The 24,087-nt window shown below is 48.6% G+C and overlaps 1 protein-coding gene across 1 annotated transcript; it reads left to right on the top strand.

Moving 5' to 3' along the window:
* The first annotated feature begins 1,349 nt into the window (after positions 1-1,349).
* On the top strand, positions 1,350-23,151 carry BCL2L14 (BCL2 like 14). The gene is made up of 6 exons (XM_045554315.1): positions 1,350-1,539; positions 7,369-7,814; positions 12,260-12,430; positions 14,454-14,524; positions 17,396-17,662; positions 22,374-23,151. The coding sequence occupies exons 2-6, from the start codon at positions 7,376-7,378 to the stop codon at positions 22,410-22,412; spliced, it is 987 nt and encodes a 328-aa protein (XP_045410271.1). The 5' UTR covers positions 1,350-1,539; positions 7,369-7,375; the 3' UTR covers positions 22,413-23,151.
* Positions 23,152-24,087: the final 936 nt, after the last annotated feature.

The raw sequence follows: 24,087 nt of genomic DNA, 5'->3' as shown, positions 1-24,087 counted from the left end.
TTTCTTGGTTCAGCCACAACAAACTTAATAGAGAGCTGCGACCCCCCGGGATACACTGAACGCTCCAGCGATATGAAACACACCTGGCCAGAGGGCTGCAAATCCGAGGTGCCCGGAAGCCGTGGCCCTTACTGTCCTTGATGGGAACGTCAGCCTCAACACCAACGTCCTTCCTGGCTGATGGAGAAATGCATAGCCCAGAAAATTCCCCTTTGAATCGCCAAAGATCTAACTTTCCCATAACTACCATCTGTCTGTCTCTCGCAGATCTGTTTGCCCAATATTTAAATGACCAGTTCTTTCCCTACTTGTAGGGAAATAGCCTTAATTCCCCTTCCACCGCTCACACTTCCTTCATCTCCACATTCGACCAGCTGGCGCTCAAGCTTATCACAAGTGTGGCCGTAACCATCTACCTCAGTTAAGACTCTCCACATAGTACAAATCATATTTAACTGTTTCTGATTTCACATAATAGGGAATTCTAGCCCTAAAATTGTGGCATACAGTCTTTTTTTTTTTTGAGGGAGAGTCCCGCTCTGTCACCCTGGCTAGAGTGCCGTGGCGTCAGCCTCGCTCACAGCAACCTCAAACTCCTGGGCTTGAGCAGTCCTTTTGCCTCAGCCTCCCAAGTAGCTGGGACTACAGACATGCACCAACATGGCCAGCTAATTTTTTCTGTATATTTTTAGTTATCCAGCTAATTTCTTTCCATTTTTTAGTAGAGACAGGGTCTCGTTCTTGCTCAGGTTGGTTTCTCGAACTCCTGAGCTCAAACGATCTGCCCGCCTCGGCCTCCCAGAGTGCTAGGATTACAGGCATGAGCCACTATGGAATACAGTCTTTAAATGAATTTGTGTGGCTTTTACTACGGCTAGGGTTAGATTCATTTTTTTTTAAAGCTTTTCCAGTGGTTCCATTTGAATACAATCTTTGACTCTCACAGGAAAGGTTAACATCGTAAAGCCAAAAATACTGGGATGTGGATCTCAGCTCAACTGATAGAGACCCCTAGAGACACTTCACCTCTCTGAGCCTCAGTTTCCTCATCTGTACGATGGGAATCATAACTCTTGCCTCTCAGTGTTCTTCAGATTGAATATGTGCACAGGACCTGTAACATATTAGGTGGTCAACAAACATTTGTTAAACTGATCCAATGGCCAGAGAGCAAAGAAATATCAGGAAAAACACTCACCTAGCTGTCCCAAAGGGCAGGGAGAGTGTTTGGTAATGGATGCAGAACTCCTTTTAGAGTCTAATGGCATGGGCAAAGGTCAGCTCCTCCTTCAGTTAAAAGCTGAGGGCAGGGCTTAATAAGGAAGTGGCTCTCCTTCCCTAAGCCTCTCTTCAGCCCTGGTCCTAACCTGAAGAGGCTACAGCCTGGAGCTCTGAACAGAAGAACCTTTCTAAATGAGAAGCAAGGAAGACCTGTTGAAAGTTTCCTCTTAAGTTTCGTGCAGAGAGACTCAGGTATAGCAGTATCCTCACTGCCACCTGACCCGGAGCAGGAGAACCCGCTGGCAGCTTCCAGACCAGGTAACACCAGGAGGCAGCAGGCTTCCTTCCCTGCCTTCTCGGGAGGACACAGCCGGGTCTGTAGTCCTGCTCTGCCGAATGGGGAGATCTAACTCAGGGAGCTGGTTCAGGGTCTTATTAAACAGCTCTTATCATGTAAATCTCAGGATGCAAAATGACATTGAGAATCTAGTCTGTTGGGGTTTCAAGGAAGGAGAAAGGTTTCTCTTTCATTTCCCTGGTGTGGTATGGATAGTTTAGTTAAGAGTACGTTGCTGGTGGAGTCATTTTTAACATTACACAATCCTCTCTCATTGTGTATCTGGCAAGGTACGTGGTGACATGTCAGCCCATCAGTGGCCAGGGGTGCCGCTGCCCGAGCTGGAGACGATGGGGCTGCTGCTTCCCCTGACCCCCCAGAGCAGGAACTGGGCCGAGCGAGCAAGGGAATCCCTGGGTTTGAGCCAGTGTAGGAGCAAGAGGTCTAGTCCCCTAGAGACCTCCTTAAATACAAGGTGCAGGTAAATGGGACAGTCCTCCCCGCCCCCTCCACAAAGCTCCCTCCTCCCTGGGTTCCCTCCCTGCTCCTTCCACAGTCAGAGCCTCAGCCCTTCTGTCTGATGACTGTGACCAAAGTCTCTGTCTCTGAGCTTCACTCCTACTGTGGGAAGTTAAGACTGTTTCCCCTCCGTCCTCATTTCACCCTTAGTATTAAAGAACATGCTGCATTTGGAGAGGATGGACAGGAATGAAGAAGAAACGAAGACCCTGAGAAGTCCGGGCCAAGGGGAGGGAGGAGAAGGGGGAAGGAGGCACTGGGTGCCGAAGGGGGGACAGAATAGAGCTGAGGATGTGGGGTAGCAGCCTCCCTCAGGCAACAGTGTCCACAGCCATAAGTCACACTCGGGCCTCAGCTCTATGTCCAGAGCACGTGGACGTCAGCTCTTTTGCTGGGACAGTCACCAAGGGACTCTCCACACCCCTCTCCACCGGGACAGGTGGAGGCAAAGCGAACCACGTGTAAGTTCTGACTCAGCATAACACAGGCACCAGGTTGCCGTGGGCTCTGAGCGTGGAAACACCAAGCTCTCCACGTTGTTTCCTCTGTGAGCTCATCCATTGCCTGTGGCCGGAAGGGAAGTGAAATCTAACCTCAGCAAAGGAATCCACAGAGCTAGAAAAATCCTAGAGCTGTGACCGGCGATAACCGGAGTTTAGGTGCTGCCTGCGGTTAGGCCTCCCCCTGAGCACGCAGGACCCGGGCCACACAGCCTGTGCTCCCACAGGACACGCTGCGGCAGCCCACCCACAATGGCGCCAACGAACGAAGCTGTGTCACCTTGCCTTTGAGAGTGTAGGTTTGTTACTAATAACGAGAAAATATGTCAATATAGGCTGGCAATAGCAGCGCTGTGTCCTCTGAGCCCTTGCATTAGAATAAGCTATACGAGGTCTTCTCTGGTTCCAGACGAAGCGTAGAATTAGTTTTTCTAAATCTGTAAAGAATGATGGTGGAATTTTGATAGGGATTGCATTAATTCTGTACCTCACTTTAGGTAGCATGGACATTTTAACACTATTGATTCTACCAATCCATGAGCATGGTGGGGTTTTCATCTGTGCACATCATCTACAATTTCTTTCCTCGGTGTTTCGTAGTTCTCCCTATAAATATCTCTCACCTTCTTGGTTAGATATATTCCTAAATATTTAATTTTCTTAGATGCTATTGTGAGAAGTCTTGCGTCTTTGATTTGGCTTTCAGCTTGGCTGTTATTGGCGTATATGAATGCCACTGATTTGTGTACATTAATTTTGTATCCTGAGACTTTAGTGAATTTGTTTATCAATTCCAGAAGTCTCTTGGTCAAATCCTTGGGATTTTCTAGGTATAATATCATATCATCAGCCAAGAGTGAGAGTTTGACCTCTTCTGCCCCCATTCGGACACCCTTAATTCCCTTCTCTTGTCTGATTGCTCTGGCAAGGGCTTCCAGCACTATGTGGAATAGGGGTGGAGACAGTGGGCAACCTTACAAAAAAGAATTCGAATAAGCCTTGCAGGTGTCCTTCAGGAACTGAAATCTCCCCTGCAGGTTCTGAACCAGCACTCAGGGGCCCCACCCAAGGCCTCTATAAACACAGGCACAAAACTAACAGTTTGTGTTTCCATAAACCCAAAAGTTGGTCTTCTTGGATAAAGTAAAATGTCAATCAGAGTAGCTGAGAGCAGAAGGGATCTAAGGCGCGATGCTACTGCTTTAAAGTAAGACTCAGCCATGAACGTAACCTTAGCTTTCCCTTAATTTATCGTGAGGGTTGGTAGGAAGGAAAACTCAACACCTGGCAAATTCATTTAAAGTGTGTCAGCCAAGACAGGTGGGTCTCGTGTGCTCTCCTTCTTCGTGCAGCGGCCCCCGCTCCACTGCCGGACGCTGCCTCTCTCGTCCTTGCCTTTGCCTGCGGCTGGGGCAACGCACAGCCTCTCTAGCTCAAGATGACAAAACGCTCTTCTTTTACAAATGGAAGGCCTGCCCGCTCCAGCCTGACCCCGGCGGCTGCCCCTTTCTGATGTTTCTCCCGAATCAGCATTTAGCAAACCGGCTTCCCGACGAAGCCCTTCCTCTCCCCAACAACACGCTCAGATACGATGTTAAAGGCTTCACGCTATGTGAGGAAGCTTGTGTTTTGTTTTTTAACCTACATGGAAGTTCCTCCTCGTGTCCTTTTTTGGTGCCGTGCATTTGTTGAAGAAGCCAGCTCATTTGTCTTGTCTACCAGGTACCGAATTTTGATCGCTGCCTCCTTGTCGTTGCTGGCTTATTCCTCTAGTCCCTGTGTTTTCTGCAAACTGGTAGTTAGATCCAGAGGCTTGATCAGATTCTGATCCAGCTTTGTCTTTAAATCAGGAGACACATGCTGGTTGGCTCACCTTGAGTGATGCTGGGATGGTCACTGGGTTCAGGTAGTGTTCATCTGATCCAGCCCCGACCCCAAACATTTGATGAGATCCTTTGGCAGCTGGGCGGGGCCTGGATTGGAAGAAGGGCAGGGGTGGCAGGAGGCCCATGTAAGAGATGACAGGTGCCTTGGAACAAGGAGGTGGGGTTGGGGTGGGTGGGGACCCAAGATGTGTGTCAGAGGCAGAGTGGACGGGACTGTGCAGTGGGCGGCGTGAGAGGGGAGGGTGGGATGGCCGCAGGGTGGGGCTGTGTGGGGAGAGGCAGGAAGGAGCCTGTCCTTGGAGGAGACAGCAAATGGTTCCCGTAGTGTGAGCATGAAATCGGGAGCCATGGAGGGAAGAAAGACTGTCCAAGCACTAGAGTAGGACAGGACTGTGAAGAAACAGCAAAGGAGGAAGGACAGTGACCACGAGCCCGCTTTGTGCCGCACCCCTCAAGCACTTGCTTACACTCAATAGTCTGAGGCAGGCTCGCGGGGCTTGGGAGTCGTGCACGTATGTCTGTGTGTATAGAGGTATGTTGGGTTTTGCAATTCTGCCCTTTGCCACACCGGGAAATCCATTCATGTCCCCTCCATCTTCACCTGATGTTGTGGCACAGCCCCTTGCGGCCCTCCCGGGCTGACCTCCACCAGGGCTCCCCTGGCCAGGGGCCGCTGCTTTCAGTGTGGCTGAGACACTTTAAATGAATTTGCCAGGTGTTGAGTTTTCCTTCCTACCAACCCTCACGATAAATTAAGGGAAAGCTAAGGTTACCTTCATGGCTGAGCCTTACTTTAAAGCAGTAGTATCGCATCTTAGATCCTTTCTGCTCTCAGCTCTTCTGATTGACATTTTACTTTATCCAAGAAGACCAACTTTTGGGTTTATGGAAACACAAACTGTTAGTTTTGTGCCTGTGTTTATAGAGGCCTTGGGTGGGGCCCCTGAGTGCTGGTTCAGAACCTGCAGGGGAGATTTCAGGGCCTGGCCAAGGAGCAGCCCCTCAGGTGAACCGTGTCTCTGTCAGCTGGTGTGAGCCTCTCCCATGTAAAGGAGAGGAAACAATGATGGGAACAGGAAGCGTCTGGCAGGCCCACAGGGGAGATATTTCAGCCCCTGCCCCTCCTTCCAATCACAGGACCAAAAGGAAAAGTAAGAGAATAGTCTCGGTCTAATAATGTGGCAACCAAAGACTAAAACACTCAGCCAACCCTGGCCATCCACCCCTCAGACACCCAGTCCAATTTTCTGCACCACACCACACACCCTCAAACCCTGCCTGCAGTTACTGTCCCATTTCTTTCTACATTGGTCCTCTTATGACAGGGTACAGTGGAAAGAAAAGGAAGGACATGCCAATCAATGGTATTATCACTACAGCTTATTTATGGTCACACCAGTTTACATGCCAAAACATGGGCTTAAAGTAGGACCAGTAAGGGAAGGGAGCATGATTAAGAGCCACATCAAGAACAGAGCCAGAGGGCCTGGGATGACAGTTGAACTAGGAAGAAAAAAATAACTATCACTTTTGAGCCAGGTTCTGTGCCAGGACTTCTCATGCCCTTCTATGGCCTCCTAACACCCCTGCAAGGTAACTATTGTTATCTGCAATTTGCCCACAGGAAGCTCAAGTTCAGAGAGGCTGGATGCCTCAGGTCCCAACACTAGCTGTTGGCATGGCCGTGACTTGAGCTCAACACTGTTAGACTGGGAGGCCCAAGCTGACTTCCAGTACACCCACCGCCTGCCACATTTTAATCTGGTGGGAGATGCCAGATCTGAGCTTTCTGGCATCTGAGACAAAAAGGAAAATATAGTCCTTAACATGCAGCAGAAGAAAGCAAAGTAGATTATTAACAAAAAGAACTGCTTTCCTAGCAGGAAACCAGAAAAGGAGTCATTTCCTGAAAGCCCAAGCAAAGGGAATTGAACAAAATCAGTTCATTGTATCTATCCAGTTATTGGTGTGGCACCAATATGAAATGTTTCCATCCTGTCATTTCAGTGCGTGCACTGATCTTCCCAAAACACACGTGTGACCACATCACGCTCCACTCAAAACTTGGAACAGCTCTCCATTGCCCCCCTCAGTGCATCTCAAATTTGTAACAAAATAAAAACAGGATGCCTTTTTCAGATGAAATCTTACCTGGAATGCCAGATACGGCAAGAAACAGAAGCAGACCTGGACAAGCTAACGCAGAGGGTGGAGGGAGAAGGGAGGGAGGGCGGGAAGGGTCAGGCGCCCAGACACTTCTCCCCCGAGTTGGCCTCTCCCTTTTTGTCACCCCCCAGCAAGACCTTTAGCCCCCTGCACAGTCTAGGGCTCCTTTAGAAATGTTCTGACCCACATGAGAAAATGCAAAGCTTTCAGCCTGAGAATCAAAGCCCCCCATAAAGCAGCCCCGACTGCTGTTCCACTTACCGTCCCTCCACTGTTCCCAAGCCCCAGCCACCTGCCAGTCACAGGCCTGTGCGATACCTGCCCTCTCAGCACTCTTCAGACACACCCTGAATTCACCCATAGTCTCTCCTGTGCCCAACCTGTCCTTAGCCCCAAAGACCACCCACCTGTCTAAACCCTTTCTGGCTTTTCAGAAGCCTTCATCGCCCACTAGTGAAGCTGACCTACCCCTCCTGACTCTCCTCGTGCCCGGTGGTCTGCATCTCTGTTCGAGGGCTGATTTTGCTCACTCTCTCGGTGTGGAGCTGTCTGTGCCCAGGTCTGTCTTCCCACCCCAGGAAGATGTGGTTTTCCCCTCTCTGGTTACCCCCCGCTGCCCGGCACAAGCAGAATAGCTGCTCCAGCAATGTTCACTGAGAGCCCAGCCCCGTCTCTCCCAACCTACAAGGAACGAGTGGCCCACACATGGAAGGGCGTGACGTGGACTCTGTTGTTACAGGCCCAGCATGTGCAGCACCAGCGCCTGCGACCTGGAAGAAATCCCCCTGGACGACGATGACCCAAACAGCATGGAATTCAAAATCCTGGCCTACTACGTCAGACACCACGTCTTCAAGAGCACCCCTGCTGCCTTCTCGCCAAAGCTGCCGAGAACGAGAAGTCTGTCCCAGAAGGGTCTGGGGAGCTGGTCAGCGAACGAGTCATGGACACAGGTGTCATGGCCTTGCAGAAATTCCCAATCCAGTGAGAAACCCATAAACCTCGCCAAGAAGAAGTCTTCTTGGAAAGCGCTCTTGGGACTAGCGGAGAAGGAGGAAGATTCGCAGAGCTCACCTGCAGTGTTGCAGCTTCAGGGATCCAGAGGAGTGAACCACCAGGGTGGTCTTTCCAGCCAGCAATGGTCCAGGTCCCTTTCTAACGTGGACCAGCACTTAGATCACGAAGGTAGGCGCTGAGAATTCTTTCTCTCCTGCACCCAAGTCCTTCCCTCCTTTGTGTGCACCGTGGCTCATCTTTTCCTGCCTGGTCAAGTGGGCTTAGGGCACTCCTTGTGCCTCAGTGTTCCAACGTATTAGGATTCAGTAATAATTGCCCTGCTTTTCTCAAGACTGAAAGGAAGATGAGGGCAGGGCAGGGTGATAAGACTGTTTTTCTGGCTCCACTGTCTATAAAAAAGCTTGCTGCCCAAACTTCTAACTCTCTGTGCCAGAGACCAACATGAAGAGCCCTAGACCGGGGCTCAGGCAAGGTGCGTCTCTCAGGGCCGCTGCATTTCCATCCGCACACTGGGGGGTATCCCACCCTCCCCACCTCTAGGGGTTGATGGAAAGATCAGAGAGCTGTATATAAAAATACTCTTCAAAGTATAAGCCATTCCAAAAAAAAAAAAAAAAACCCTCCGAGAAGCATTTTAACAAAATCTTCCCTCAGTGGGACACAATTAATTGTACTGAATGAAACATTCTGATGAAAAACGTTGTCACAGACAGTCACCCTTTGTCCACACACCTTGGCGCAAGCATCTCCTTCCCCTGCAGCAAGGCCCAGTGCCCAGTGCAGGGATTTTCAAAGCAAACCCCCTCCTGCTGGGTTTGAATGGCCTGGTAACTTGTTAACAATTAGTCAACAGGTGGCAGTAATGCCTTGATTTTAAAATGTGACCGTCCCAGCTGACTTGGAATATCAGCCCCATTCATGGACAGCTTTCGATCATTCACGATGGTCAAGGAACTTTCGAGTCCCGCTAGAGTTATAGAAGTTTAGAACAGCAGGAGTTGGGGTCAGGCTTACCTGGGGGGGAGCTCATGGCACAGATAAGATGAGGAAACGAGAGTCCCTCGGAAGGGGCTTGACAAAGGACACGCAGCGGGTGAGTAGCAGGGCCTGGACCAAACTGAAGTCATCGTCTAGGGCCTTGACAACAGGCACCTGCGCTGGGCTCTGCCCGGCTAAGCCTGGCAGCAGTGATTCTCGAGCAAAGGGGGTGGCCCCCTACTGTCCTCCCCTCTGCCCCTTCCTGCAACCACTCCACCCCCACCCTCCCCAGCCTCAGCTCCTTCTTGGTGGGGAGGGAGGGCGTCATCTGGCTCTGGAGCAAAATCCTAAATAGGTTCTTCTGCTTTGCCTGCACCGTGGACTTTGGAGTCAGAGAAAACTTTTAGAGACTTTTAATTTGGGGGCTTTTCCTAAGATAAATGACATTCTGTATTTTGATATTTACTAAAGTGTCCTTTGCCCTTTTTTTTATTTTCTAAAATTTTGAGAGAAGTTTTCTTCTTCTTTTTTTTTTTTCCCAGTGGGGAAAGAAATCTTTTATGTAAGATTTAGAATAAAAGATTAAATTTAAAAACCATGTAGACGACAGGCTTATGTGCTAAATAACTGAATGGTATCTGTGGCTGAAAAATGGCACATAACGAGATCTATATTCTCCCTAAAACGGCAGAACGCACTACCTCCTAAGGGGGCTTTGCCTTAAACACGTGTGTACAGCTCATCTTCCCTTCTCACCTTTCTCCTCGCTTTCCTGTTTGTTTAGTTAATTATGTGGTTTTTACCTTACTTGCATTGGCTTTACGTTGGGTGTGACTCAAGGGACCTCACATCCTATTTCTCTTCTGCCACATACAAGTCAGAGCTGAGCGGTTGCTTTTTCACCTGGATTCTTTTAACCGAAGATCACAATTTAGCTGCCCTTTCCGGAACTCCCACGTAAGACTCCTGCTTCCGTGGGAACTGTGAGGTTATTTCCCAGACCAAAGTGCATTAGGAAGAGGGCTCAGAATGCAGAAAAATGTTCATTAGCCCCAGTTTTAACGACTACCCATCTGGACTGTTTCATTGCGAGTCTTTTTTCCTCCATAGCTATGATTGTCTACACCTGGAGTGTATGGCTAAGATTAGGTTCAGCAATACATAGAGGAAAACCCAAGCAACTGTGGCTTAAATAATACAGAAGTTTACTTTCCTCTCCCTTAAAAGAAGACGAAAATTTGGCAGCTCGGGCCTCATCTGGCCGTTCCACGAGGTCAGCAGGGATTCCTGGGAGTCCTGCCGTCCCTCAGCTCGTGGCTTCTGAACTCAAAGTCACCTTATATCCTAAGGTGGCTTCTGGGAGTCCAGCCATGGTGTCTACAAATCAAGCGGGAAGAGAAAGGAAGCAAAGGCACCTTCTTTCTAGATAACTCAGCTCCCTTCTAGAGAGCTCTCTTGAAACCGCTCTCAACTTCAGACGTGTCATTGGCCACCCCCTGCTGCAGGGGAGGCTGGGAAACGTGGTTGGTTCAGCTGGGTCTTTGCTGCCACTCGCATTGTAAGTGTCTGTTCCTAAGGAAGAAAAAGAAAATGGATAGAGTGGGGATAGTTGTCTCTACCACATGGAAGTCGCTCCTAACCTCCCTGCCTCTTCTCTTTAAAGCAAATGCCTCGGGCCCCAGGCTGCCCGGTACCCTCCTGCCCTGCCCTCCTGCTCTCCCAGCGACCCCGAACCAGGACGGGCAGCCTTTCTGCCCTCTCCCACCCCATCCAACTTTCCCTTGCCTATCACATGGGACCAAGTCAGACCAAGTCTGACAAGGAGGGACTCTCTTCTTTTTAAAAATTAAGGTATTCAAGGTGGCAATCTTAACTGGAGCTAGTTCATCTGAGTCCTTATGTTTGTGTGTCGTTTTTCCTGCACAGATTTCATCTGCACCCCTCACTCTGTGGCCACTGAGTCATAGAAATCACTGCCCTGTGCACAGGTTAGCCAGAGGGGGCACTTCTGTGCCCGTGGGTGGCCTTGTGGTTGCCCTGCTACAGAGTTGGGGGAGAGGAAGCGGTGGGGGTCTTCATCGGCCGTCTTAGTGTGCAAGATGGGCACAGGGTGACTGCAGGTGGCAGAACCGTGTGCTGATCACCCGGGACAGGCTACCCAAGGTTGCAGAGGTAGCAGAGGTAAGCTCTCCTGTCCTGTCTCCTGAGGACGTGCAGGGGAAGGTTCCCTTGGCCTTGGGAGCAAGACTCTTGCCACTTCCTTGCCACAGGCCGTGGGTGGCAGCATTCAGGATGGGGCTGGTTGGGCTGCAATAGGTGATTAAAAAGTAGAAAGTATGTTCAGTTTGGTTATTAAAATCATTGATCCTCTTTTCCTTGACTTCTCTCTCTAACTCATTCTTTATTTTTGAACCCTATGAACCAAGCACGAGAAAAATGGCTTTATAAGCCATTTGTCCCCCCGCCCCAGAACGGCCCTATGGACAGAGCACTGAGGCTCTCATGCTATGGAGGAACCCAGGGAGACAGGATATGATGTCACCACCCGTTTCTCATGGGACACCACCTCCCAGGACCAGCCCTTGCCTCTCTTATCCGTCATGACGTACCAAGCCCAGGAGCTCCCCGGGAGTTTTGACTCCCCAACCTTCTGGCCAAAACCCACTCCATTACTTTCTTCAAGTCTCGTGAACTAGTGTTATTCTTCAAATGTTACATGGCACAACTCAGCCACTCCATTTGGCATCAAAGACGGAGCTTGTGCAGCTCTTAAAAGTTGAGAACATAATGACAAATCACCAATGAAAATTTCCCTACCCAACAACTCAGCCATACCACCTACCCACCCCACCTCACCCTGTCCCCAACCTGGGGCCAGGGCTGACTTGTCTGTTACAGGCTACAGTGTTCAGTGGACCCATGCCAGTTGGACCTTCCTGTGCCCAAATGCTCTATTCTGTAACTCTGCAAATAGATACATGACATAATTCTTGTCTTGACTGTAAATTCTTGCAGGCCCTGGGTTGCACATTTTGCACCCTTGTTTATCTCCCAGCATTAATTGAATGCTTTCCGGGACTAAAGGAGAGAGAAGTCACGGAACTACACCAGCAAGGAGAGTTAAATGTTTACTTGACAGTGAGCTTGGAGGATGAACATGGCCTGCGAGTAGGAATATTTCTCTTCCCTCAGTGACGAACTCCCAAAGGATCGTCAAACTATTGAATGTCCTGTGCACATAGGGGTCAGCTCTCTGAGGTGTAAGGCATGTCCAGAAAAAAGAATAAAAATAAAAGCATAATGAGCATTCCCTCAAGGAAAGAACTAAGGACTCCTTTTTGTGTTTCTTCCCTTGCAAAGGGGAAAGGAGACCGTAATTTTGCAAGACTTCAAAAAGAGGGTGCAGAAGGGTAATTGTTTCAAGGTGACAATCACTCCTCAGTACTCCTCCCACATCCCAGCCTCTGCCAGGCAACTGCCAGTCCTTTCCGAAGAATGACCTTCCCCCCCACACACTCCTGGGCAATTTCCTCTCATTCCGGGCTGGTCTTTTCATTGTGGCCACTCCGCATACCAATGAGCCAGGCCAAGTTCTTCTGGGAAGGGCCTCTGAGCACTGTTTTGTCTTCTTGCAGCGGCGGACCCCAAAGTTGTTTCCATTGCCAACCGAGTTGCTGAGATTGTTTATTCCTGGCCACCACCAGAAGCCCAGGGAGGTGGCATCAAGTCCAGAGAGCATTTGGGATTCCAGGCTCTCCACGGCCGGCGTGAAGGCCCCCCGCCTACAGCTTCAAGTTCTAAGAAAGGTAAACTTTCCTTCTGAGTGTTTGCATTGGGTGGATCGTTTGCCAGTCAGAGATATAGGGGCGTTTTTGTATTTATTCAGCCCGAGGCTCTGCAATTTGAGAGTCTCTGCTGACCAGACTGAGGGCATGACGGCCACATGCTGGGTCACTGAGCTCTACCTGGAGACCCCAGCCCCAGGCAGGGGGACTGCACGGGCAGGTCGAACGTGCATGCCCAGCTCCCTAAGTCAGAAGAAAAGTCTCCCACTAAGGGAGAGGCAGACGCACAAAACCTGCATCCAGCCTTCTCCGCAGGGGGAAATGCAGGGTTAGATTTGATCATGGCGCCAGTGACCCGGGACCAATCTGCATTGGGTATAGTTGGAGCATCAAGCCAGAGGTTTGTAACATTGCTGTGGGCTCCTGTGGAAAAGCAGGGGTCGTCAGACACCAGGGCTGGTGCAGAACTGAGAAGGAGTGACCAGGCTGGGCCAGTTGTCACCCAAACCAGAGCAATAGCTGGGACTGCAGATGCCACCAGGCTGATGGGAACTCTGGGCTCTGAGGGGAGAGTGAAGGGGACTAGCACCAAGTGCCACAGCGAGAGAAGCTTGGTGCCCCCTTCCCTCACCAACGACAGGCCTCGCTCCGCTCTCTCTCCCCAAAGCCCAGTGGAGGATGACAGGGAGAGGTGGCTTCTGGGTTTGCAGCACCCTGAGCGACAAGGTGCCAGTTCTCCCTGCAAAGGTACCGGTGTCTCCTGACACCCGAAGCAGAACAGTGCCACATGCTGGGAGCCACAAACTGCCACCGAGGCTCCCAGGGCGGAGCTGGGGGAGGAGGAGCCCTCTGAGTCCGCTGAAAAGAAAGCATTGACACCACATTGCTATGCCAAGGGTGTCAGGGAGGTGGAATCCAATCCCCTAAACCAAGTCAAAGCTCAGGCCCTCATCTTCTGTGCACGGGAGAAACTCAGGCAGCTGTTCTGGAACTTTCCCCAAGACAGGCAGCAGCAGACCACAACTCCACTCAAGCCATGGAGACACCTGTTCTTCCTTCTCTGCAGCCACCTGAGTCTCCCACTCACCCCTAGGCCTTCTTGGGACTTGCTTTGTCAATTTCCTGGCCTCTCTTTCCCCCTTATTGGGGACAACCATGAGGACTCCATGACCACAGAGATTGTGCTGTTCTCTCAGTACCTGCCTTTTCTCTGTCTGGCTTCTGTCCTGCAGCAGTGGCCGTTCTCCTCGGGGTTAGTTGTTAGCAAGTGCTGGGATGAGAACAGTCACCCTCCACGTCCCCGTTCCCACATGTACACCACCCCCAGCTGCAGCCATCCTCCCAGCCCCCTGCCATCTTAGCCTCGAGGGTGGGGACTTCACTAATTTTATCTATTTATACCGCACCTTGTCGTGCAGAGACACAGCATACAAAGGATACATTTTAGTCGGATAAAATAAATCAAATTTGAAAGATAATGTAAAAAGAATACAAGCACTGGAAAATAAGAGGGGTGTAGGAATGAGGTCAGTTCCCAAACTGTAGGCCAAGGAGATTATATTCCCTTCTAGACGTGGGGCGCAGATTTGGCTCTATACTTTCTAGCAGTGAACACAAAGGGGGAAAGATGAGCAAATATGGGACTTACAGTGTCCTTAAGGACAAAGTGCCATCTGCTGAGGAGAAGTCCCAAAACCAAAGGGAAATGTCTCCTGAACGTCATCATAGACAGGACCATGTGTCGTGGAACCGATGTCCTCAATGACATGCTCGTGGTGGACACGGTGATGAGTGTCACAGCGAGAACTGGAGGCTGAGCAAAGGAAGAGGAGGGAAAAAAGAAAGGAGGGGGGACTGCAGGAGAAATGTCTGGAATGGTTTGTGTCTGAGCAGCAGAGGCGAGGGGAGATTTATTTGCTAAGAAGTAGACAGTGTGCTTCTTCCTCAATCCCTTACCAAGCCACAAACATTCATTGCCACTGGAAAAATTTAAGATTATTTTTTGCCTCTTTTAAAAGAAATAACTGGAATTTTCCCCTGACAGATGAAGAAGACCAAATAATAGCCAAGATTGTTGAGCTGCTGAAATATTCAGGGGATCAGCTGGAAAGAGAGGTATGAGGCTCCCTGAACTAATGTGATTTCTGTCTGTGCCCAGGCACTAAGTACACGGGAAGGGAATGGCACTCCAGGTCGCAGACTTATTCCTTTTCCAAGTTCTGGTTTCTGCACAGTCCTAAATTTTATTTCCCTTGGAGTCAAAATTCTTCATACTGGCAGCATCTCAAAAATGAATCACTTTGGAAAACATAAGTAAACCTCCTGGAGCCTCCTTGGAATTTTTGGAAACTAAAAAAGGAACTTGTTATTGCAAGAAAAAACATCAGTAAATTAACATTTGCTGGATGGAAATATTAACCTCGTTCCCCATGTAACGGATCCTCAGTGAAGTTTATACTCTAACGTGTGCCCCGCAGCCTGGATGTCTGTGCCCCACAGTCACTCAAAGGCCGGAGTCCCTTCTGAAATCCTCTCCCCTGTAGTTGCTGGGCTGCTGTCTGCTCTAGGTCTCCCTCGGCAATTCGGCAGGGAGGTGGGTTAGCATTACTTGGAGAAACTGTGGTTCTCCTGCCATTTAGAAGTTGAGACCCACCCTTCTAAGCAGGAACACGTGAGAGTTGCTTTCAGGTAAAGAGTTGGTTAGCAACCCCCGATGTAGTCAGAAGGGCTTCTCTGCTGTGTCCAGAGACTACTGAGTAATCTCTCAGGTGTGTCAATCAGGGTCTGGCCTGTGGACCCATGTCCTTGTTTTGTCAGGACCCTTGGGGACAGAGTCAGGCCCTGGGGGGGCTTCTGCAAGAGGGGAGAACGGCACTGACTGGCCGGCCACCCTACCCCGTCACAGCAAGCTCCCGGCCCCTCTCCCAGCAGCTTTGTCAGAGCTGTGCCCACAGGATGGCAACCAGGAGGGTGCAGGGCCGGGGACATGGTGCAGAATGAGAAACAGAAAACCAGGGACATTCGGCTGCAGAAAAGAGAAGGGGATGTGTGAGCTTCGCGGCCACAGGTAAGGGTGGAGAGGGGGCAGAGGACGCAGGAAACAGTGCTGGGTGCGTGATTTAAGGACAGGCCTGCATTTCTCAGGAGCGAGCATCATGGATATAGAAGCGATGGGGCGAATGATTTCCCCTCGTCGTAAAAATGACCTTTCTGGCACTCGGGCTGCACATCGGGGTCAAGGGCTGCTTTGTGAAGGGATGATCTTCCTGGCACTGGAAGAACACGAGCAGGTGCCAATAACCAGTCAGCAGAGCAGCAGCCAACTCGGAGGGGCCTTTAGATGTCCTCAGGGGCGCTCAGGCGGCCTCCTGCCCAGCTCCCCTGCGGAGTGACTTCGCAGCCGGTCGGAGGCCAGGGAGGCTGGGGCTGGCAGGGGCTGGGCCACCCTGGGCTTGAAGAACGGCGACACTCTCCTTTTCACCCCGCAAGTTACTACTCTCAAAATCCCCACTTGGCCCGATGCCCTCGCTTGGTGATTTCTGGTGATACTTTACCCCGTTTACGTAGAGACGGTGGATGTTATTGCCTTGACACACTTCCCCGGCAGGGGACCCCGGTGGGACGTGGGCCGGGTGTGCCCTGGCGCCGTGTGGGTGGGAGCTCCCAGCGCGGAGTGGGCCGGCGAGACCGGGCCGCGGGGGCCTGCAGAACCTCAGGCTCGGCCCGGGCCTCCCTGGGAGGCCAAGAGCCGGTGCAGCCGGGAGGGCCAGGCGAGGGAGAGCCGGCCGAGCTCCGGGAAAGCCTGTCTCTCTGGAGCTCGAGCCTCCTACTGTTCTGGCGGAGTCCCGCGAGGGCCTGCGCCGCGCTCCCTCGCTGGGTCGCCGAGGGAAAGGAGGCCGTCCTCGGTGCGGGGGAAGCTGGCCGTCCCCACCCCAGGTTTATCACCCAGAGGGGACCGGGAGCCGGGGGTGCGCTCGGTTCAGGGAAAGGACACTGCCCCCCCAACGTCTTCACCCAGCATCTGACTCATCCCCCAGACATCCCTCTTAGAAACAGTTATTTGTTGAAAACCTGCTTAGCTTATCATTCCTCAAGGACAGAGCTAGAGGATTTTCAAATAAACATTCGTCCCTGCTCACTAAGAAATTTCCGTTCTCACATGACACCCATCACATTAACAGACATTTAAAGGTGGCTTTACATGAGGATGATACATGGCTTTTTGACAGAGTTTTCAAAAGAAGCAGAGGAAGTATGGATTTAAAAAACAAAGTATGGTCGTTCAAAGGAGGTAAAGCAGAGAGAGAGATCAGGTTCAAGGGAGGGTGGGAGGTACAATCAACTGGGTAGAGTAATGGGAAAGGAATCAATGGGATAGATTTTTTTTTGTTAAAGTTAACATATGCGCTTTGGGGAGTCCTCCCTAACCCCCACGCTCCCACAGTGTCCTGGAAAAATGAACATTTCCAGAGCACCTCCCCCACAGCCGACACGCTGCTAAGTGCTCAGTTACTCTATACTACAGGTACTGTCGCCATCCCAGTTTAGAGATGACAACACTGAGCCTGAGAGGTTAATTTCCCCAAGCTTGCAGCGCTTAGCAGGAGGTGGAGCAGAGCTTTGAGCCACGATGGTGATTGCCAGGCTTCGGATCCTGTCCATGGGCCACTAGACTGCGGGCCCCGAGGGTGAGGGCCTGACTCTCAGTCCCCCACAGGGCCTGCCCACTGCAAGTGCTCAGGAACTATGGGTTGAGTGTTGAATGCATGGACCGTTCCATTTTATCCCCAGTTTGTCCCCATGAAATGAATTCACAGACCGGCACATGCCCAGTCTGGTTCTTCAAGACGCGGTGCCTTGATTGAGACCAGCATCCAGGGTTTGTCCACCGACTGTCTGGGTGGCCCACGTTTGAGCTAAAGCAGGGTCTCTGCCGGCCGCCCCGTGCCAGGCCGCTCTACTGATTGCTTATCCTCTTCTGCGCAGTTGAAGAAAGACAAGGCCTTGGCGAGCAGCTTCCCGGATGGGCTGCCCTACTCTGTTTTCAAGACCGTCACAGACCAGTTCCTAAGGGGTGTGGACACCAGGGGAGAATCCGAGGTCAAAGCTCAGGGCTTTAAGGCCGCCCTCGCAATAGACGTCATGGCCAAGCTCACAGCTATCGACAACCACCCGATGAACAGGGTGCTGGGCTTCGGAGCCAAGTACCTGAAGGAGAACTTCTCGCCCTGGGTCCAGCAGCAGGGTGGATGGGTAAGTGCAGCCTATTTAAGCACAGATCTTCTCAGAACTCGGAAAAGATGGGATGGAAAGCTTTTTGTTTTTTGTGTTTTAAGCGAAGGGAACATGTCTATGAGGCAGTTCTCATGGGTTTAGGACACTTGAGTGGCAAGAGATACATCCCATGGATGGGAACATATTTTTAGTGATTGTCTTCATCATTAATAAATATTTACTGGGCTCTGCAAGGGTATGTGGGACGTGTGTGAGCGAGGAGCGGGACCGGTCAGATGTAACAGGAAATGAGGAGATGCTGAGATATGAGATGTTTAGATAGATGTAATTTCTTTTTTTCTTTTCTTTTTTTTTTGAGACAGAGTCTCGCTCTGTTGCCCGGGCTAGAGTGAGTGCCGTGGCGTCAGCCTAGCTCACAGCAACCTCCAACTCCTGGGCTCAAGCGATCCTCCTGCCTCAGCCTCCCAAGTAGCTGGGACTACAGGCATGTGCCACCATGCCCGGCTAATTTTTTCTGTATATATTTTTAGCTGTCCATATAATTTCTTTCTATTTTTAGTAGAGACGGGGTCTGGCTCTTGCTCAGGCTGGTCTCGAACTCCTGAGCTCAAACCATCCGCCGGCCTCGGCCTCCCAGAGTGCTAGGATTACAGGCGTGAGCCACCGCACCCGGCCTATAGATGTAATCTCTGCTTTCACAAATTTTGCAGGCGACGGAAGTCTGGCAGTGACACGAGGGCAGGCAGTTCTCACACACGCGGATACTGATGGTGTGTTGGGGCTAATCCTCACGTAGAGATTTGGAGTCCATAACATTTTGTCATTGCTGCTTTGACTCAACCATTTTGATAGGCACATTTTGGTACAAACTAAAAAGCAAACAATTACGTTTTCATCTATTTTTAATTACCTGGTTATCAGTCAAAACACAAATCTTCCCCTGTGGCTCGGCCTCAACCCCTCTCCCACCCTTTGCCCCCATTCCTTGAGATCTGAAAGCTGCCAGGTTCACGTGGCAACATAATGTTGCCCTTGACAAAATGCTCCACCCCAGAAATTTAAGTCTCAGGAGGCCCAGGCATTGCTAGGACGACAGGCCTTTGTCCCACTTTGTCCTTAGCTCTCTTTCCATTAGAATGGTCCAGGGGCTGTAGTGAGTTCGAGTCGGCTCTAGGCCTGGCCAGAGTGACTCTGGGACCTCCAAGCAGGCACGGTCTCTTGGTCTCTCGGCTGCCAGAAGGAAACTGCTGCCCATCTCGCCCAAGAGCCGAAGTGCCCACCATGCAGCATGATGATATGCACATTTCAAGCATTCATTTTTAAATCATTATTAGTTCTGTTAATGTTTTTCCAGGTGGGGCGTGGTAGCTCACACCTGTAATCCTAGCACTCTGGGAGGCCAAGACAGGAGGACCGCTTGATGTCAGGAGTTTGAGACCAGCCTGAGCAAGAGCGAGACCCCATTTCTACTAAAAATAGAAAAATTAGCAGGGTGTGATGGTGCGTGCCTGTAGTCCCAGCTACTTGGGAGGCTGAGGCAGGAGGATCACTGGAGCCCAGGAGTTTGAGGTTGCTGTGAGCTAGGCTGATGCCACGGCACTCTAGCCCGGGCAACAGCATGAGACTCTGTCTCAAAAAAATATATATATATACATATATATAAACATATATTTATATATAAATATATAAAAATATATATTTTTTCCCAGAGAAATTGTAAATATCAATTGGGTTCATAGGCCAGCTCTCAAAAGTCCATTTAACCTATTAATGTAGCTGAAATACCATTAATATTCTATAAAATAGTGGTTCTACACCAAAAGCACAAGCAACAAAGAAAGAATAGATAAATTAGACTTCATTTTGTGCTTCAAAGGACACCACCATCAAGAAAGTAAAATAACAAGGGCCGGGCGCGGTGGCTCATGCCTGTAATCCTAGCACTCTGGGAGGCCGAGGCGGGCGGATTGTTTGAGCTCAGGAGTTCGAGACCAGCCTGAGCAAGAGCGAGACCCCATTTCTACTAAAAATAGAAAGGAATTATATGGATAGCTAAAAATATATAGAAAAAATTAGCCGGGCATGGTGGCGCGTGCCTGTAGTCCCAGCTACTCGGGAGGCTGAGGCAGTAGGATCGCTTAAGCCCAGGAGTTTGAGGTTGCTGTGAGCTAGGCTGATGCCACGGCACTCACTCTAGCGCGAATAACAAAGTGAGACTCTGTCTCAGAAAAGAAAAAAAAAAAGAAAGTGAAAAAAACAACCCACAGAATCAGGGAAAAAATACTTGCAAATTATATATCCAATAAATGACCTATCTAAAATAAGCAATGAACTATTACAATTCAATAATAAAATGACAACCCAATTTTTTAAATGGGCAATGAATTTGAATAGACATTTCTCTAAAGAAGATATATAAATGGCTAATAAGCACATGAAAAGATACTTGTGTGACGTTTTCACTTCAACAGTAGGAAAATACAAATCAAAACCACCATGAGCTCTACTCACTAGGATGGCTAAGATAAAATAGGCAAGTGTTGGTATTAGTGGGATGTACAGAAATTGAAAGCCTCATATATTGCTGGTTGAATTGTAAAATGGTACAGCCCCTTTGGAAAACAATTTCACAGTCCCTGAAAATGTTAAATATAAAGTTACCAATTTCATTTCTTGGGATATATACCCAAGAAAATTGAAAATATATTTTCAAACAAAAACTTGTACATGAATGTTCATAGCAACCTTCATTATTCATGATAACCAAAAAGTAGAAGCCACCCGAATGTCCATCAACTGATTAATGGTGGGTAAACAAAATGTACTACATCCACACAGTGGAATATTGTATAGCCATAAAAATAAATTAAGTATGGATACATGGATGAACTTTAACATTATGCCAGCCAGGCTCGGTGATTCACACTTGTAATTCTAGAACTTTGGGAGGCTGAGGCAGGAGGATCACTTGAGACCAGGAATTCAAGACCAGCTTGAACAACATGGCAAAACCCCATCTCCACAAAAAATTGAAATATTTACCGGGTGTGGTGGCACATGCCTGTGTCCCAGCAACCTGGGAGGCTGAGGCAGGAGGACCTCTTGAGCCCAAGGGTTTCAGGTTGCAGTGAGCTATGATGACACCACTGCACTCCAGCCCAGGCAACAGAGCAAGACCCTGTCTCAAAAAAAAAAAAAAAAAAAAAAGCTAAGTGAAGGAAGTCAGACAAAAAGGCCATATACTATATGATTCCATTAATAAGAAATATCCAGAATAGGCAAATTCATAAAGACAGACAGTAGATTGGTGGTTTCCAAGGGCTGAGGGCTGAAGGAATAAAAGTAACTGCTAATGCATATGAAGTTTCTTTTTTGAGTGATGGTAATGTTCTAAAATCAGAGGTGAGTCACACAACTCTGTGAATGTACTAAAGACCACTGAATTATGCACTTTAACAGGGTGAATTTATGGTATAATTATATTTCAATAAATCTAGTATAAAAACAATGGTTCTAATTCTAGTGATCAAATAAAAAGAGAAAAGAAAAATGAATGCATTTATTATTTTAATTTGGCTGCTGGTGTGAGAGAGAAAAACAGTTCCTATTAGAGAAAATAGATAAATTCTTCAGTAGAAATACTAAAGCAGATTTTCCAAGGCTTCAGAAATAGATGGCACTCGTTCTTTATCATCTGTAGTTTCAATTCAAAGCGTATCACTTATCCAGGTTATCATAAACCTTAATCTTAACTCCTGGCCATAGTTAGGTTTAATTCAGAGCATGTAAGTGGAAATTGGGAGAAGAGAAATAAGGAATGTGGGAGGAAGGACTGATTTTTTCTGAAGTGACAGAAAAGTGTTGAAAAAATAAAGGATGTTGATAAAAACAATTTATGAGCAAATATGAGCTGATAGGAGCTATGGCAGTGTGAAGGAGATGTGGCTTGGTGCCTGTGCCCAGAATCCCTGAACAGGAAAGGAAGAAGACATTGAGGGCTGAGCCTCCAGAGACTTCCGCCGGCCATAAGTACTTTCGCAGCTCTCTGTGGTGTCCCTGTGTGGTGTGGAAGGAGGGAAAGCTATTCCCGCGCACAAGCTTTGCAGAAGCTCAGGGTTCCTAACTATCTCATCATTCCATATTTCCTATGAGTGCATCCAATCTTCCCAACTCAATCTCCCAGAGCTCCCATTACTTTACGTACATCATAGATGTTCAGCCACTTGTACAACAGTGAATGAATCAGAGTGAATAGCAGCTCCATCCACAACACATGCTAAACACCTCCTGTGAGATTTTCATTGACTCCTGGGCTCTTTCTCCTCGCCGTGGAGCACTGTTAACATAGTTACCCTGCAGTCTTGCAGCCTTACCCATTCTATAGCAAAAGGGGAAGTTTGCAACCTCCATAGTCATCAACCTTTCAGGACCTGTTATTTATTTATTTATATATTTTTTGCATTTTAAATACAGACTCAAAGCCTTCCCATCTTCAGGAAAAGGTCCAGCGTGTTAGCCCGGGTATGTAACGTAAGACCATGGCTGATGCTTTCCTTGCGGGTATACCGAGGATGCCAGCCACCTCTCCAAACCCTCCCCCAACCCAACAGAGTCTCCGAGCCTCAGGTCATGCCAGGGATAAAAGCAGAGATAACAGGCATATGTTTTCACTTCAACAGTGAATCAAACTGGGAATTTTAAGAATCTATGTCTTTTTTCCCCCCTCTAGGAAAAAATACTTGGGCTATCACATGAAGAAATAGACTGAAATATCAGTTTCGTCATCTGGAATCGTCATTGTCCAACTGCGGTCCTGTACACATTACTCTTGGTAAGGACTGCAGGAGAAAATCAAAACGTACAAGGTAGATGGAGCATTGAAGTTTTCAGAACCATCATTCCTGCGACCCGAGAGGCAGGAGGAGAGGCCTGGCTGTCTCCCACTCACGGAATGCAGCAGCGTGCTCCCTGACACTGCTGTTTCTTAGGCCTTCCATTGAGTGTGTGAGGAAGTCTATAAAACGTGGCCATTTTCCTTGCAAATGTTCAGAACAGAAACTCTCACCCCGCCTGTGTGAGCTGCGTTAGGGAAAGTGTGTCACAGATGTCTGCTGACCTCAGAAGGGTGAAACGTGCATGTGGTTACTCTTCAGTTTCTAGTACTATGATTCAAGCCAACCTTTAGGAAGAGGTTGCTATTTGTGTCAGTAGGCATAGCTTAAAGAAACTCTTACATTTACTGCTCCATCCCCTAGTTTGTGGATATGACTTTTCAACTCACTTCTCTTGGAAAATTCTTCATCAGTCTGAAAAACTTCCATGTGCTGCAAAACTATCTTTCCAACCACCCTCCACTCTCTTCTCAGTTCACACCTCTCCTTCCCAAGGTCTCCAGTACTTTTCCTAGTATTCTTTGTGGTAATGTACTGATTGGTAGCTGGTAAAATAAATACATAGAAAGACTACTGCCAAAAGAATGTCTTCTGATTAAAATATGTAATATGTAATAGTACTAGGGTTTCTGTGAAGATCACATGAGCTCATTTACATAAAGCATTCAGAGCAGTTCTTGCTACCTAGGGGTAAGTGTTCATTAATGTTCCTTAGTACATTGCTGCCCTCAGCTAAGCTGAAAATTGCCTCTTCTCCCAAAGCGGTCCTTGATTGCTTTTCTGAAATTGAGGCTGTTCAGCATGAGATTTCTTTTAGTAAGTGAAATATGTTGAATGGTAAGTGTTTAAGACACAATTAAAAAATACGATCAAATTATAAGATCTTACAAATTTCTGGATCCCTAGCACCCAGCATATGGCCTCATGTAAAATAAGTGCTTACTGAGCCTTTTGATGAACAAAGAAATATACTTTCAGGCTCAAGGGAAAATTTGGTTTATCTATTAATATTATCAAATGCTTCATTAGGCCACGCATCTCAGTAAAGTGAATCATTCTCTTTTATTTTCTTTTCCTACATGAAAGTCATGTTAGGGATAAAGGAGGCTCCTTTTATATATAGATGGAGACACTGGAGACCACCACTTACCCCACTTTGATCCAACCATTCCAAACTATTTTCAGTTCCCCAAATGTATTATGCAACCTTGTACCTCTGAGCCCTTGTAACAATATTCTCTCTACCTGGAATGTCCTTCCTGTCTGCCTACCTGTTCCCCTATTCCCACTAAAACAACTAACTCCAGACCATCTTTCCAAATTTACTCCATTTCCTCCAGGAATCATTTGCTAAACCTTCCTTAGCCATCATGGGGCTATATTTGGATGCCTTTCCTCATAAAGGATTCTCCAACCGCCCCCCCCCCCCAGACATTGTACTTAATACACTGGACTGTAAAAACTGGTGTACCCAGTCTTTCTTGGTGAATTGTAAAAACTTCTGCAGACAAGTGTTATGTCTAACTTAACTTTGTATATCGAATACTTGGC

The sequence above is a fragment of the Lemur catta genome, chromosome 6 (assembly GCF_020740605.2).
Source record: "Lemur catta isolate mLemCat1 chromosome 6, mLemCat1.pri, whole genome shotgun sequence".
In the NCBI taxonomy this organism is placed as follows: domain Eukaryota; kingdom Metazoa; phylum Chordata; class Mammalia; order Primates; family Lemuridae; genus Lemur; species Lemur catta.
Note: the sequence above shows the minus strand (reverse complement) of the source record. Positions and strands in the feature narration are given on the sequence as shown.

Excerpts from the sequence above, each read along its gene's own strand:
- BCL2L14 (XM_045554315.1), top strand. The coding sequence starts at position 7,376 with ATGTGCAGCACCAGCGCCTGCGACCTGGAAGAAATCCCCCTGGACGAC. Across the intron at positions 12,431-14,453 it reads AGCTTCAAGTTCTAAGAAAG|ATGAAGAAGACCAAATAATA; the intron begins GTAAACTTTCCT and ends TTCCCCTGACAG. Across the intron at positions 17,663-22,373 it reads TCCAGCAGCAGGGTGGATGG|GAAAAAATACTTGGGCTATC; the intron begins GTAAGTGCAGCC and ends TCCCCCCTCTAG.